The sequence below is a fragment of the Colobus angolensis genome, unplaced genomic scaffold (assembly GCF_000951035.1).
Source record: "Colobus angolensis palliatus isolate OR3802 unplaced genomic scaffold, Cang.pa_1.0 Scaffold252, whole genome shotgun sequence".
NCBI lineage: Eukaryota > Metazoa > Chordata > Mammalia > Primates > Cercopithecidae > Colobus > Colobus angolensis.
This window is the reverse complement of record NW_012115733.1, coordinates 2,708,316-2,724,243: the sequence shown is the minus strand read 5'-3', so window position 1 is coordinate 2,724,243 and position 15,928 is coordinate 2,708,316. Positions and strand designations below refer to the sequence as shown.

Genomic DNA, 15,928 nt, shown 5'->3' with positions numbered 1-15,928 from the left:
TGTCTCAAAAAAAAAAAAAAAAAAATTACACTTGTACCCAATAGATTCATACAAAACAATTAAATGCTTCTGAGATCTGGCTAAATGGTTGCTCAGCCTGCATTCTGGTTCCACATGTAGGTCTGCTTGTGAAAACTCATTACAGTGTTCACCCCTGGTCTGTGTACCCTTCTGTATTTGTGTTACACTCCAATCTGAGGTTTACATTACAATAGGTCAAACCTGTGAAGCTTGAAATGAATAAAACCTTATATTGGCCCCAGCATTGGGCAACGCAGTAGCCATTAATTTAATGCTGAATGAACTTACAAATGGCTGAAGGTGGGACACGGTAGCTCTAAGATGGCCTCTTAACTTTTGAGGTCTCCTGAAAAAGTGCTAGTCCAGAATGATTCACTTTCCAGATGAGCAAGAGACACCCACCCCAAGGTCACTTACTCAAGGTTTTACAGACCAATTTAAGAAACCGCCTAAGGACAAGTAAATGGCAGAGCCTGGATATGAGTCCAGGTAGTCAGGCTCCAGAATCCAGGCTTTTGCCCACCACTTTATAGTGGTTTGGGGCACTACTGGCCACAGACCCCTTTGTCTCCCTCTCAGATCCAGACAGGCAGAGGTCCTGTCTTAAATCACTCTTGTGGGTTGGACAGGTCTCCTGGACACCCGGCAGTGGGAGAGTCCTGCTGCCCGAGGAGACTGGGAGTACATGAGGACGAAAATCTGACTCTGCTCGAGAAGGAATAAGGGAGAGAAGGGGATACATGGTGGGACTTTCGTTCCTGTCTGTCCCACTCAGGGCAAGCTAGGGCTGACGGAACCTCAGACCAGCCAGTCACTTCTTAATGAGCTCACAGCTCATTAAGCTGGACTAGCAGGCAGACAGAATATCCGTTTGGTTAACTGTATAACCGTTTGGTTGACTACAGAACTCATGCAGTGACAGGGAGAGGGGGCAATTTGAGGAAGTGACAGCGCGGTTTCCTGAACATCTAACTGAATGACAGCCTGCCTAGGACTAGCCTGACAGTGGAAAAGACAGGCAGCCTCCTGAGGACCTTGCAGGCTGGCTGACTGATGGTCCGTGGTGCTACTGCCTGCCTGGGTGGCCAGATGTTGTGAATGACTATTGTCAGGAATCACAGCTGGCCTGGGGGAATGTCTAGATGTTATACTGTCTGGCACTGTATAAAGGAGGGCCACCTGGGGAAACTTCAGGCTGACTGGTCAACATATCCGTGGCTGCTTGCTGGGCAGCTGTATCTGGTAATCAACTGTCCACGCTGCTCGAATCACAGCATGCTGGAGGGCCTGGCTGAGTGCTATGACTGACTGATCACCTGACAGACGGTGCGGTCAGTCGGATGCTGAGAATGACTGACGATGTGATGAGGGGCGGATTGAACGAGTCACAGGCCAGCTGGCCAGCAGCAAAATCAGCATAACTGTCTGACTCGATGGCTGTACGTGGTTACGGACTGTCTGCCCTGATAAAATCTCAGCTTCAACGCATCAGAGGAGACTGATTGACCAATGGTGGGGATGAGTCGCCTGAGAAATGACAGACTGGCTGACCCACTGACAGGTGGTGTGGAGGCTTAATCGTACCTCTAGTTGCTGTGACTCTTTGCTTTGAGGGCCTAGCTGGGTGTTGTGACTGATCATGGTGTGAATGAGAAGTAATCTGAGGGAAAGACAGTGATCAACTGATAGTGTCCAACATGGCTGTATTAGATGCTGACAATGACAGCTTGCCCCGACCTAATCACAGCCCGCCTGGGGGCATGGCTGGATGCTGCAGTCTATGAGAGGATTTAGCCAGGGAGAATCGCAGCTGGTCCCAGAGCTATGGTGGGTGGAAAGGAGGACTGATTGAGGACAAGACAGTAATAGGGAATGATAAGGCTGGCTGGCTAACAGTGCTGTCTGCCTGCCTCCAAGGAGTCGCCGCTGGCCCGAGGGCACAAATGGAAGCCGGTATTGACTGCCCAGCAGTGTGGATGGGGGCCGGGGATCTGATTAGGCACGGGTCTGGTGCGACCGCCTGAGTGGTTGGATGTGGCGCTAGTCCACCTGGGAGCCCCGGCCTGCTTGGGGTTAAAATGTGATGACGGGCTGAGTGACGGTGATAACAGGGAGTATGACAGAACTCAGGAGCCACGGTGACTGGCTGATGAGGTGATTGGCTAGCAGTGTGACAGACAGACCAGCGCACGGGCAGGGCCTCGGGCAACTTTAGCTACCGCCACTGTCGCTCCCGCTGCCGCCGCCGCCCAGACGCACTCTGGGAAAGTGCGGCGAGCACCCGCCTCCGGGACCGAGCCGGACGGCAGGGAGGGGGTTCGGTCACGGCTCTCCGGTTGGTCCGCGCGGGTGCTGCGAGTCGCGAGCCGCGGCCAATAGGCTGCGCGTTCCCGGCCACGCCCGCGCGAGCTCTCTTCTCGCGAGGCCGGCTAGGCCCGAATGTCGTTAGCCGTGGGGAAAGATGGCGGAAAATTTAAAAGGTGAAGCAGTGGAGACAGAGGCGCGGGCCCGCTGGCCGGGCCGGGTGGGCTGGAGGGGTGGCGTCGCCAGCTCGGGACCCCGGCGTCTGAGGCCCCGGCGCCGGGAGCCGGAAGCTCGGCGCGGAAAGGATGGAGCTCGGGGAGCGCGGGCCTGGTGCGCGGGGCTGGGCGGGGCTCAGGGGAGGGGGCGCGTACCTCGGAACGCAGCGGGCCTGGGGCTAAGTCGGGACGCAGGAGGGGGGCGCGCGCCGCAGATCGCGACCGGACCGGCGCGCGCACGCGCGGGGGCTTGTTGGGGAGGCCGTGCCCGCGCGCGGGAAAATCGGCCCCCGGTGACCGTTACCCATTCGGTGTCCACGCGAGACGCCGGAAGGGGAGGGAAGATAAGGGGGACAGACCCCCCCCCTTCAGAGTGCGGGGACAGGGAACTCTTCAGGGGGAACGTATCGCCTCTCGGCGTGATGGGAGAAGGGTTTGGAATAGAGGATCCCCCAGAAGAGGGAAATGGGGCCTTCCTAATAGGACAGCTGGACTCCCCCATGTGCAGGGAAAGAGGGGTGACTCAGTTATGTTGGGGGGGCCCTCTATGTGACAAAAGCCGCAGGGAGGACGGGTTCCACAAGTGGGGGGACCTCTGAGGGGTTCAGGAGAGTCCACCTGTGGCCAATTCCGGAGCCAGCAGCTGGAGGTATTAGTTGGGACCACTTAAGTGGGGTTTCCAATGCAAGTGAAGGAAGGGGTTTGCGAGGAGAGGAAAGCGTGGGCACATGCGGGCTCGGTCTCCACTTGGTCTTGCCTAAGTGGGGGGGGTATGGCTTGCACATGAAATAATTTTGAAAAGCTCTTGTACGTTTTTAGGTTGACATCTAGAGTTTAAGTGTGATTTTTGCAATGGGAGGCAGAAAATATTAAACATTTTAAAAAGATGAAGTAAGATGAGGACTGACTGCCCTTGGAATGTTTTTGAGACCTGATTTGATAAAATGGCTTCTAAAGCACATTGATTAAGAATGTGCCTTGAATCAGAAAGAAATCTATTTTTTAAAAATCTCTATGTCTTACAAAATTTTGGCAGCCCCGGAAATATACCAGGTATATTTAAAAGAATCAGTGTCACTAATCTGTACTGCTTTGCGTATAAATTCAGAGCATAACCCTTTGGATGAGCTTTACTCTTCACAGAAAGGTGGATGAGACAGAAAGTCAAAATGTAGTGTGAAAAAATATACCTTGTGGATTTAAGGCACCCAGATTGATCATTTAAGGAGCCTTCCTGTAATGTAGTAGCATTCCACAATCTCTTGCTCATAATTCCGAAATCTTTTTTAAAAAGCCCTGAAAACTGAAATCCTTTTCTTAAATTTGGCACCATTTATGGCAAAAGTAGATTATAAAGTGGAACTATTCTGTGAGGCTATTTTATATCTCTATTTCTCCTATTTAATGTGGGAAATTCATACTTTTGCTGCAGGACGGTTAATGCATTTGATTATAGCTTGATGTCCCGTGGCCACGCTGGGGGTGTTAGGTGATGTATCCTAGAACTAGTCTTGTAAAATCCAAAAAATTTTGAATTCCAAAACACATCTGGCCCAGGAGTTTGAGATAAGGGATTAAAGACCAGTCTTTCCAGTTAGCCTTTGTTTGGTGCCCTGGAGGTTTTAATCTTGTCCTCCCATCCGTGCCCGCCGCCCCCAACACCTCAGGGCATTGCATCCTACTGAGATGGGGGGTTGTTCTCTTTCTTTTGCAAAGTGGAGAGAAGGGTAGTCAGGTCCTGAACCCAAAGCAGGTTTGCAGGCAGTATTAGGAATGACATGGAGTTTGAAGCTCTGGAAATAGATTCCTTTAGGACAATTCATGTTGCAAACCCCACTCAGAGGTCTGCTGCTCCAGGGGCAGCCTTGGGCAGTGAGCATTGGGGTTCAAAGCACATTTCTGTTGTAGAACAGTCTCAGCACTGGGGAAGGCCTGTGGATTAAATTTCCCTGACTCTTAGGCAGTCTTTGGGATGTCCCAGGGAGGATTTGGGGTCCCCTTTGACTCCTGGCCTTGTCAGACTGCCCAGTAATAGTTCTTTCTGCCCCGCTTGATCCAGGCTGCAGCGTATGTTGCAAGTCTTCTTGGAATCAGCTGCAGGACCTGTGCCGCCTGGCCAAGCTCTCCTGCCCTGCCCTCGGTATCTCTAAGAGGAACCTCTATGACTTTGAAGTCGAGTACCTGTGCGATTACAAGAAGATCCGCGTGAGTCTGGGGTGACCATGCTCTGGGAGGGGACAGGTCACAAGGAAGTTAGTGTCCTGCCCTCTTGTCCCCAACTGCCCACATCTGTTTCCAAAGGGAATTTTCTCCTCTGACCCTGAAAAAATAGGATGAACAGACCCTTTTATCCCTATGTTACAGATAGGGAAACTAAGTAGCTTTCTGATGGGGGCAGGAGCCGGAAGGAATTCTCTTCCCATCTCCCTAGGAATACAAAGTAACTGCAAAGATTGAGATGCTGAACCCTGGAGTGGAAATGTCAATAGCTAACGGCTATTGAGCCCTTTCAGTGTGCCAGGTGCTTCCTCTCGGAAACTCATTTAATCCCCTAACAACTGTGAAATGGGGAGTTATTGCCAGAAGGGGGAGTGGCAGGATGGTTAGGAGAACAAACTGGAGTCAGCATGCTTGGGTTCCAGTCCTGGTTGTGTTTACCTACCCAAACCCTCAGTACTTCATTTCCTTTGTCGTAAAAGGGGGATGACTAGGAGCATCCACCTCATGTCGGGTTGTGAGGATTAAGTTCGTTAATAATACATGTAAGCTGCCTAAAACAGGCAAGGACTTGTCAGGGTCCAGGTGAGCCATAGTGGTGGCAGTGACGATGGTTTGTCACTGGATGTATTTTGAAGGTGGGGCTAACCGGATGTGCAGAGGGTGGATGTCGGAAGTGTGAACAAAAGAGGATTCAAGGATGACTCCAGGAGTTCCGGTCTGAACAGCTAGAAGGAGGGAGCTGATGATGGGGAAGACCAAGGAGGGGAGTGGGTTTGGGAGATTAAAAGTTGGAACAGTTTGGACAGACAGTAAGGGGGAGAGCAGGATTTGAACCTGGTAATCCTCACTCTAGAGCCCATGCTTTTTAACCACTGCATGAAGTCATTCCAGAAAAAGGGTGGGGTGGGTTAGGTGTTATCCATCAGCTTTGGGATGGAAGCCCCATGAAGGCTGGCCCAAAGATCTCACCACTTATGGTACCACCGTTCCCCTACCCACCCCCAACAGGAACAGGAATATTACCTGGTGAAATGGCGCGGATATCCAGACTCAGAGAGCACCTGGGAGCCACGGCAGAATCTCAAGTGTGTGCGTATCCTCAAGCAGTTCCACAAGGACTTAGAGAGGGAGCTGCTCCGGCGGCACCACCGGTCAAAGACCCCCCGGTACCTGGACCCAAGCTTGGCCAACTACCTGGTGCAGAAGGCCAAGCAGAGGCGGGCGCTCCGTCGCTGGGAGCAGGAGCTCAATGCCAAGCGCAGCCATCTGGGACGCATCACTGTAGAGAATGAGGTGGACCTGGACGGCCCCCCGCGGGCCTTCGTGTACATCAATGAGTACCGTGTTGGTGAGGGCATCACCCTCAACCAGGTGGCTGTGGGCTGCGAGTGCCAGGACTGTCTGTGGGCACCCACTGGAGGCTGCTGCCCGGGGGCGTCACTGCACAAGTTTGCCTACAATGACCAGGGCCAGGTGCGGCTTCGAGCCGGGCTGCCCATCTACGAGTGCAACTCCCGCTGCCGCTGCGGCTATGACTGCCCGAATCGCGTGGTACAGAAAGGCATCCGATATGACCTCTGCATCTTCCGCACGGATGATGGGCGTGGCTGGGGCGTCCGCACCCTGGAGAAGATTCGCAAGAACAGCTTCGTCATGGAGTACGTGGGAGAGGTAGGGAGATGGGACCAGTGTGTGTGTGCAGCTCTTCCCACCCTGTGTTCACAGTGTGCACCCAGCTCTCCTCACTGTGTGTCTACAACTCCCTGCTTTCCCCATGGGAAAGGCCTGGTACACTGATCTGAGTGTCATAGGGACATCGGGCAGGGACAAGTATTCCAAGCTGGTACACACCAGCATGGCCATGCTGGTGGTTACAGAAACACCGAAATACTTCTGCACTGGGTTGACTTTATCAGGGTACTTAGCAAAGAAGAAAAGTGGGAGCTGAGATCCAGGCAGCCTTAGCATTCCTTGTATCAGGCCATGTGGTCTGGCATAGGGCTGCATCAGCTGGAAAGGCACTTCCTCTTCTCATTTCACAAGGGCCCATCTTATCACCAAGCAGTATCTGCCTGAGGAGCATTGTTTTACCAGTCTGCACAGAAGGAACGCAGTCTGGAGTAGGATGAGACATGCTTTGGACAAAGGTTGGCTAACTCCTTTAGACTTTCAGGACACTGGGGAAAGCTGAGTGTAGTAGGCAAGCCAGCCATTGTAAAAACAACCCCCTCATCTTAGTGACTTTGCACATTACAAGTTTGCTTGCTTATGGAACAGTCCACTGTGGGAGTTTGGGTGGGTATCCTTTCACACAGCGACTGGGATACCGAGGCTCTTTCCCTCCTGTGCCTTTGCTGTGCCTTGAAGCCTTGGAGTCACCACTAGATCCTCAGCATTGCCTGGCAGGCGGGACAAGTGGGGGATAGAAGGGGCCCATCCTAGTGGGCCAGGCCTAGATGCAGCACCCATCACTTCTGCCCATGCTCCACTGGCTGGAACTGAGTCACTGGCCTCACCTCCGTGCAAGGGAGGCAACGGGATGTGCTTTAGCCATGTGCCCAGCTGCACAAGGCTAAAGCATAGCCATAACTAGCAAGTAGATAACAAGTATCTGCAACAGAAAAATGTCACATTCTAAGATGGGATGCAGTTAGCATTTGGGATGAGATGAATTTTTGTTACGTAGAACTGTCTCATGCATTGGGGGACATTTAGCATTCCTGGACCTTTACCATTTAAATCCATGAGTGTGCCCTGTCATAGTGACAACCCCAGATACCTCTATATATTTCCATAGGTCCCTTAGGGGTGTGATATGGTTGGAAAGTGACAGAAACTGGCCTGAGGAACACTTACATGAGGGTGTCCACACTGTAGCACTGATACTGATGACAAGGAGAGGCTCCTGCTCTGAGAAACTGTAAAGTAGAGAGGGTCACACCACACAGGGACAGAGATAATCTTGGGCAGAACAATCTATACCACAGAGGACCCTGACAGTCTGGGCAAGGAGACAGCCACACCCTGTCCAGATAACCCTGCTGGCCTGCTGGAGGAGATGTCCACATGCCACAGGACCTGGCCATCTGGAAGGAGGAGTGGGGAGGTGTCCACACCCTGAGGGCTCCTGACAGTGGGAGGGGGAGAGAGTCCTGATAATCTGTAGGAAGTCCATGTCTCACAGTGACTCCAGTGACCTGGAGGAAGAGCTTGTGCTCCCCACACTCTAGAGGACCTGGTCTGATTTAGGAAGTGTCCACACCCATGCTGTCATGACAGTCAGGAAAAAGAAGTGTCCTCATCCCAGAGGGATCCAGACAGCCTGGAGATCTAGTCTATACCCAAGGGCACCCTGACAGTATCGGGGTAAGTGTCCATGCCCTCAGTGTCCTGACACTCTGGAGGAAGTGTCCAGAGCTTGAAGGAACCCAAACTCTCTGGAGGAGGACATGTCCAGACCACAGGACCCCGACAGTCCACTGTCCTAGGGGCTGCACAGAGCAAGAAGTATCTCAGCCTCACTGTACTGGCATCTGGAGGAAACACTGTCCACCACACAGGGTCCTGACAGTCGAGGAGGAAGACTCTATACCCCAAGGGCAGCCTCGGACCCTCCTGGGCCTGAGAGTTTTCTGGGTGCTCTTCCTTAGTGTCTTTAATCCTCTACCCTGGAAACATCAAGGTTTCCAGGGATCCTCTCGGCCTTGTCCTCACCCTTCCTGCTCTCCACACATTCTTGCTGCACTATTTCCTGGTCGCCCTCCAGCACTCTTAGACCTGTGGGTCCTCCTGATGGTGCCACAGGCCTCCGGAAAGAGCCAAACTCATCTTCCCGCATCCCCCTCTGAAGAGACAGTATAGCAAATGGTTAGGAGAGTGGACTCTGGATCCTGACTGCCTGAGGCTGAATCCCAGCTCCACTACTCATCAGCAGTCACTAAACCTCTGTGCCTGCATTTACTAATCTGCAAAATGGGAACGATAATAGCACTCAACTCACACACTTGTTACAAAAATTAAATGAGTTACTATGTATCAAGCACTTGGAAAAAGCACTTGAACAGTGTTCAGTACACAGTAAGTTTGATACAAACATTATCAGCACAGTCCAAACTTCAGCAAATCCAAAATGTCCAGAAGACCAAGTTTTTTTGTAACCCATCTGGCTACAGGACCCAGCCTGACCGGATAGGGTCCTATTTGTAGTCTTTATTTATCCTACTTGGGGTAATAGTCATAAATTTCGTTGCAGCAGTTCTAATTTACTTGATTCTGTAGTGCCCTCCCAGATGCTGCCAGGGTGTTACGGAATCAAGGGCCTATCTGCACACCATGCTATCTACTGTCCTTCAGCTGGGACATGTACTGACAGTCTGTACCAAGAGCTCCCTCCACGGGAGCTGCCCTTTCCTCCTTTGCAGCCTCCCACATTGGGTCAGAACTTTCACGTTCCTGCAGAACATTCCCATCCTCACCCAAGAGACAATGCCAGCCTATTTTACCCATTCTAAAACATGCATTTTCTTCCTATTTTAACATCTCTGAAATGAAGATGTCTTAATTAAATCATGGTGTATCATTTATAATTAACAGCAGTTTTTCCTTTCTTGGTAAAGGGCACATAAAATAAGGGTGCACCTTACATTTATAAGTGGTCCTCATAACCACTCCTAACACTGCTCACTCTCCTATCAGAAACAGGAACACCTTTCACATCCATGATCTTGTATGCATCTTTACAACAGTCCCTGTCAGGTTGGGATTTTGTCACTGTCATTCCCATTCTGCAGATGAGAAAACTGAGGCCCAGAGGTGGAATAACTTCATTAAAATCACAAAAGTAGTACAATGGATAAAAAAAAATAAAGGCCCAAATAATGTCTAAAACTGGTGCCCTGCCAGGCTGTAGCTTTTTTTTTTTGGCTGAGGAAACAGGCAGAGAGAACATTCAGGATCCCATGTCCAGGAGGGGGCAGAGCAGCAGCTGACTCCAAGTCTTCTAGTTCCCAATCACGTCAGCACCCTCTCAGAACTGCCAGCTTATAGCCTGTCTTTTCCATTCATTCTGGAGAGCTGTTAGGGAGCAGAGACAGGTCGATCTGTTCCCAAGCTTTCAGGGTTGACCAGTCATTAGAGAATGGGACTTAAAAGAAGAGGAGAAGGAACCAGGAAGCGTTTGTGCCCTGGAGGGCCTGCATTATGACTCACTCCTGGTGAGATTGGGAGAGCAGGTAGTGGCAGAATAGGCACAAAGATGGAGACCAGGGAGGATGTGGGCACTCCCCCTGGCTCGAGGAGGGCCCTACAGTGAAAAAGATGGCTCATACCCCACCCACTAGGCCCGTGAGCCTGGGAGAGGCTGCCCTTTGATCCCAGGGCTTTATCAGACAAGTGGCCAGCTTTTGAGGTAGGGGAAGAACGGGAAGCTTGGAAGGCTGCCCAGAGAGGTCCCATCTGTTTGAGCTGATGCCACAAGGAAGACTGTGTGTTCTCCAGAGGTGAAGGGAGACTGACCTTGACATATTCCACCCTCATGCTGTAGCCCTTAGGAGAGAGTCCCCACTCTTCCACCAGGTGGTAAAGCCCTTTTATGATCTGCAACTTGTTTTAGAGAATCCTTCTCTTCTCCATTTCCCCTCAAGCCCTAAGCATTGTTTTCTGATCACAATCTTACACTGTGGGTGTCTGAATCTGTCTCTCTGTGACCAGACTTTGACCCCTTGAGGGAAGGGACCAATCCTGGTTCCTGTGTATCCCCTACCCACCTGTGACCCCTGAGAATGGTGACCGGGCCTGGTCCCTGTGTCTCCCTGATCAGACCATGAGCCCCGGGTGCTGGGACTGGGCACAAGGAAGGCCTCAATAAAAACCCACCGAATGGATGAGTAAACAAACAAAAACAGGGTGCAGGGGAGCCAGGTTCCTCAAGGAACAGAACTGGAACACAGGGCAGTGGGTAGTGTGGCCCGAGGGCGGGGGGGTAAATCTTGGTTTCCTCAAGGCGTTGTTAGTCAGCCGTTGGCATGGAACACAGCCTTGAGGGGACAGCCAGGGAGAACACCAGTGTGGCCATCCTAGCTAAGGAGATGGATTCCCAAGTCAGAAGGGCATGGTCACCGGCCCACATGAGGGTGAGCAAGGAAGGAGGCCTGAGAGGGGTCTCTGGAGAAGGGAGGGGAAGGAAAAAGTGTGGCAGGGGAGTGCTGGAGCTACCTGGAGGGCCGCCACTTGGACAGAGGACAGGCTGCTAAGCCAGCAAGCAGAATCAAAGTAACCAGCAGTCCCCATGTGTCTCCTGTGTGCTGTGCACTGTTCCTGGCTGAGGTACAGTGGGACCCCCACCCAGGGAAGGGCCTGGTCAGCTATGCTTGGGGATTGCCAGGAGGCTGCCATTGCTGACCTCAGGGAAGAGGGGCCATGGGGCCACAGAGGAGAGATTTGTTGGGGTGGATTGGGAAGCAAGGACAGGCTGGGGCTAGGATGGCAGCAAAGCTGCCTGTTTCCTAGGACAGGCAGGGACCCAGCTGGGGAGGAGGCACCCACTGCTGTCTGAAGCACCAGTTGACACCACACAGCCCTGGGCCAAGGGAGAGCTCCTCTCACCGTGCTCTCCCTTCATCTTTCCTCCCTCTCTGCTGCTGTCTCTGAAGTGTGTGGCCTCAGCCTCTTTCTGGCTCTCTGGACCTCGGCCTCCCTCTGCCTCTGCCTCTGCCTCCACCTCTCTTGCCTGAGGCCCTTGCCCCTTTTCCCCACGGCCTGGATCTCTTCTTCCCCTCTCCCCACGCCCTCCCTGCTGGGTCCTATACGGGCTCAGGCTCCCTTGCCTGGATCAGTCAGTGTCTCTCCCCGTGGCACCCCGGGTCACTTTCTTTCTTGTCCTAGCTTTGGTCTCTCCTGATCACCTTCCTGCTCTGTCCCAGGGTGCTGGAGGCTCCAGGGGTTCTTGGGCAGCTCTTGCTGGGTGGCGGCAGGAGGCGCTCACATGGCCCCAGTTGAGCCCTGCGGCCAGGCCAGCCTGCGTTCACCGCCAGGGATGACTCCTGTTAGCCAGAGGCCTGAGGCGGGCCGGGTGGTTGCCAAGTGAGGCCCAGCTCCCCAAGAAGGGCCAACAGACCCTCTGCGTCACTGCCTGCGTGTGTCCATGGGCAGGGGTGCCTCCTGCTCCCTGTCCTTCGGAGGTCAGGAGCAGTGCCGGCTTTCCTGAGCCTTCGCAGTCAATCTCCCCTCACCCATGGCCCTTTCCCTAGATCATTACCTCAGAGGAGGCGGAGCGACGGGGCCAGATCTACGACCGCCAGGGTGCCACCTACCTCTTTGACCTGGACTACGTGGAGGACGTGTACACCGTGGATGCCGCCTACTATGGCAACATCTCCCACTTTGTCAACCACAGTGTGGGTACCCCCAGCAGGCGGGCAGGGGGTCAAGAGGGGCAGACTGGGGCCCCTCCTCACTCTCCCAACTGTTCTTTCTCGCCCAGTGTGACCCCAACCTGCAGGTGTACAACGTCTTCATAGACAACCTTGACGAGCGGCTGCCCCGCATCGCTTTCTTTGCCACAAGAACCATCCGGGCAGGCGAGGAGCTCACCTTTGATTACAACATGCAAGGTGGGGGTGGCACGGGACTGGGGGCAGGGGCGCACTGTGACTTAGGACACAAGGACCCCTCCCGAAGGCATACCAATCACTCAGAGAACCAAGGAAAATTCTGTAGCGGGGGCTTTAAGATGCTCTTCCTGACTCCCAGTCCCCATTCGGACTACTAGACCCCTGCCTACCCCTTGAGTCTCCTCATTCCCAGCTCCTGAACCCTAACCCTGAGGCATTCATACCAACTTCTTCCAAGATTCCCGGAGAGTTAAGACACTCCTGACTCCAGTCTTGACTGAATTTCCCTCATCCCCCAGCCCCTCCCCACTCCTAGCTCCCTTTGGCCTTCTTCATCCCAAGCCTCTGGACACCCTTGTGGCCTCCAGCCAGTCCCCTCCTTGATAAGCTAGCCACCTCTGAGACCCTCAAAGGTAGGTCTTTGGTAGGAGAGTTCAGATGTACCTCTGGATGCCCAGGTAGCCCTCTATTCCTGCCCCTGCCCCCACCCCCACCTAAAATGACCCTCCTGGTTCCCTGACAGCTCCCTGCCTCCCCCAGCATTCCTCAACCCCTGGCCTGAACAACCTCCAGTGCTGAGCCCTGGCTCTAGCCCCAAACCACCAACCCTAAGATCTCCCCCCAACTCAAATTCCAGAGTTGCTCCCAGCCCCCAAGATCCTTGGTCTCATGGTATAAAGGGTAGTGGGACCCTTCATCCAGGCCTTCTAACAAGTCCCCTGCCTCCTTTCCTGCCTTCCTCCCTCCCTCCTCCCCCTCCCTCCCTGCCTCCTTCCCTCCTCTCCTCCCTGGCTGTGACTCCACAGTGGACCCCGTGGACATGGAGAGCACCCGCATGGACTCCAACTTTGGCCTGGCTGGGCTCCCTGGCTCCCCTAAGAAGCGGGTCCGTATTGAGTGCAAGTGTGGGACTGAGTCCTGCCGCAAATACCTCTTCTAGCCCTTAGAAGTCTGAGGCCAGACTGACCGAGGGGGCCTGAAGCTACACGCACCTCCCCCACCGCTGCCCTCCTGTCGAGAATGACTGCCAGGGCCTCGCCTGCCTCCACCTGCCCCCACCTGCTCCTACCTGCTCTACGTTCAGGGCTGTGGCCGTGGTGAGGACTGACTCCAGGAGTCCCCTTTCCCTGTCCCAGCCCCATCTGTGGGTTGCACTTACAAACCCCCACCCACCTTCAGAAATAGTTTTTCAACATCAAGACTTTCTGTCGTTGGGATTCGTGGCCTATTAAGGAGGTCCAAGGGGTGAGTCCCAGCCCAGCCCCAGAATATATTTGTTTTTGCACCTGCTTCTGCCTGGAGCTTGAGGGGTCTGCTGCAGGCCTCCTCCTTACTACCCCAAAGGTATGGGGAAGCAACCCCAGGGCGGGCAGACATCAGAGGCCAGAGTGCCCAGCCCGACATGAAGCTGGTTCCCCGACCACAGAAACTTTGTACTAGTGAAAGAAAGGGGGTCCCTGGGCTACGGGCTGAGGCTGGTTTCTGCTCGTGCTTACAGCTGGCTAGTGTTGGCCCAAAGAGCTGTAGGGTCTCTTCTTTAGGGCTGCATATCTGAGAAGTGGATGCCCACATGCCACTGGAAGGGAAGTGGGTGTCCATGGCCCACTGAGCAGTGAGAGGAAGGCAGTACAGAGCTGGCCAGCCCTGGAGGTGGGTTGGGACCAAGCTCTGCCTTCACAGTGCAGAGAAGGTACCTAGGGCTCTTGGGAGCTCTACGGTTGCTGGGGGCCCTGACCTGGGATGTCAAGACCGCTGACACCACTCAGAGCTGGAACCAAGATCTAAATAGTCCGTAGATAGCACTTAGGACAAGAGTGTGCATTGATGGGGTGGTGATGAGGTGCCAGGCACTGGGTAGAGCACCTGGTCCACGTGGATTGTCTCAGGGAAGCCTTGAAAACCACGGAGGTGGATCCCAGGAAAGGGCCCATGTGGCAAAAGGCAAAGTACAGGCCAAGAATTGGGAGTGGGGTAGATGGCTTCCCCACTATGGGATGACGAGGCGAGAGGGAAGCCCTTGCTGCCTGCCATTCCCAGACCCCAGCCCTTTGCGCTCATCCTGGGTCCACTGGTCTCAAAAGTCACCTGCCTACAAATGTACAAAAGGTGAAGGTTCTGATGGCTGCCTTGCTCCTTGCTCCCCCACCCCCTGTGAGGTCTTCTCTAGGAAGTCCTTTCTGACTACCTGTGCCCAGAGTGCCCCTACGTGAGACTGTATGCCCTGCTATCAGACGCCAGATCTATGTGTCTGTCTGTGTGTTCATCCCGCCGGCCCCCCAGACTAACCTCCAGGCATGGACTGAATCTGGTTCTCCTCTTGTACACCCCTCAACTCTACGCAGCCTGGAGTGGGCATCAATAAAATGAACTGTCGACTGAACAAACCAAGATGTGAGGTGCTTGTGTGGGTGGGGGTTGAGGGGATAGAGGCTGGGAGCTGGGTTTGCCCAGGAACACGTTCCTCAAACCTCAGCCATTTGACTCTAATCCTCAAAATTTCAGCCCCCACAGCATATTACTTACACCATTGTCTATATAACATCTTGACCTAAAATAAGTCTGTTTTATACTTAAACTTTAAAATGCACTTAAGGCTGGGTGTGGTGGCTCACATCTTTAATCCCAGCACTTTGGGAGGCCGAGGCAGGCAGATTGCTGGAGCTCAGGAGTTCGAGACCAGCATGGGCAATGTGGTGAAACCATTGTCTCTACTAAAAATACAAAAATTGGCCAGGTGTGGTGGCATGTGCCTGTGGTCCCAGTTACTCAGGAGGCTGAAGTGGGAAGGAAGATTGCTTGAGCCTGGGAGGCGGAGGTTGCAGTGAGCTGAGATCTCACCACTGTACTCCAGCCTGTCTGTCTCCAAAAAAGAGCCAGACCCTATCTCAAAACAATGCAATTAAAGTGACTGGTTTAGACTGGCCATAACTGGTTTTGACTGGACTTGACTGATCTTGACCTGTGTTGGCCGACTTTGACTTGTCATGATTGACTGTGACTGGTGGTAGCTAGCCGTGACTGGCCTCAACTCGTCTTGACCAATCAGGACTGGCTTGGACTGAGATTGACCAGTTTTGACTGCTTAAACTGGCTGTGATCAGCCTGAACTGGCTTGGATTGGCCTGGACTAGCAGGGACTGAAATGGACTGGTTTTGACCAGCTTTGACCAGCCTTGACTGGTCTTGGCCTGCTGTGACTAACCTGGACCAGCTGTGACTGGCTGTGACTATAATTAACTAGTTTGGACTGGCCATGACTGGCTTTGACCCATCCTGACCAGCCATGACCAGTGGTTTCTGGCCTTGACTGGCCGTGATCAGCTTTGACCAGCTTAGACTAGCCATAACCAGCTTTGATCAGTCTTGACTGGCCATGACTGGTGGTGACCAGCCATGACTGGTAGTGTCTGGCTAGACCCTGCCACCTCCTGCCTGACCAAGTGCCCAGGCCTCAGGTGCTATATACAGCACTGGGGGGGTGAGGGGGAGGGTAAGAGGAGTGGAGCAAAGTGGAGAGAGAGAAAACCAAATCCACTGCTGTCTAAATGGAAAAACCAT

The 15,928-nt window shown here is 53.4% G+C and overlaps 1 protein-coding gene across 2 annotated transcripts; it reads left to right on the top strand.

The window, feature by feature from the left end:
- The first annotated feature begins 1,266 nt into the window (after positions 1-1,266).
- On the top strand, positions 1,267-14,754 carry SUV39H1 (suppressor of variegation 3-9 homolog 1 (Drosophila)). Of its 2 annotated transcripts, none has more exons than XM_011946711.1 (6): positions 1,267-1,582; positions 4,600-4,745; positions 5,769-6,431; positions 12,008-12,154; positions 12,241-12,370; positions 13,177-14,754. In XM_011946711.1, the coding sequence occupies exons 1-6, from the start codon at positions 1,531-1,533 to the stop codon at positions 13,308-13,310; spliced, it is 1,272 nt and encodes a 423-aa protein (XP_011802101.1). In that variant the 5' UTR covers positions 1,267-1,530; the 3' UTR covers positions 13,311-14,754. The 2 variants fall into 2 exon arrangements, with proteins under 2 accessions (XP_011802101.1, XP_011802103.1); XM_011946713.1 differs by lacking the exon at positions 1,267-1,582 and adding an exon at positions 2,230-2,501.
- Positions 14,755-15,928: the final 1,174 nt, after the last annotated feature.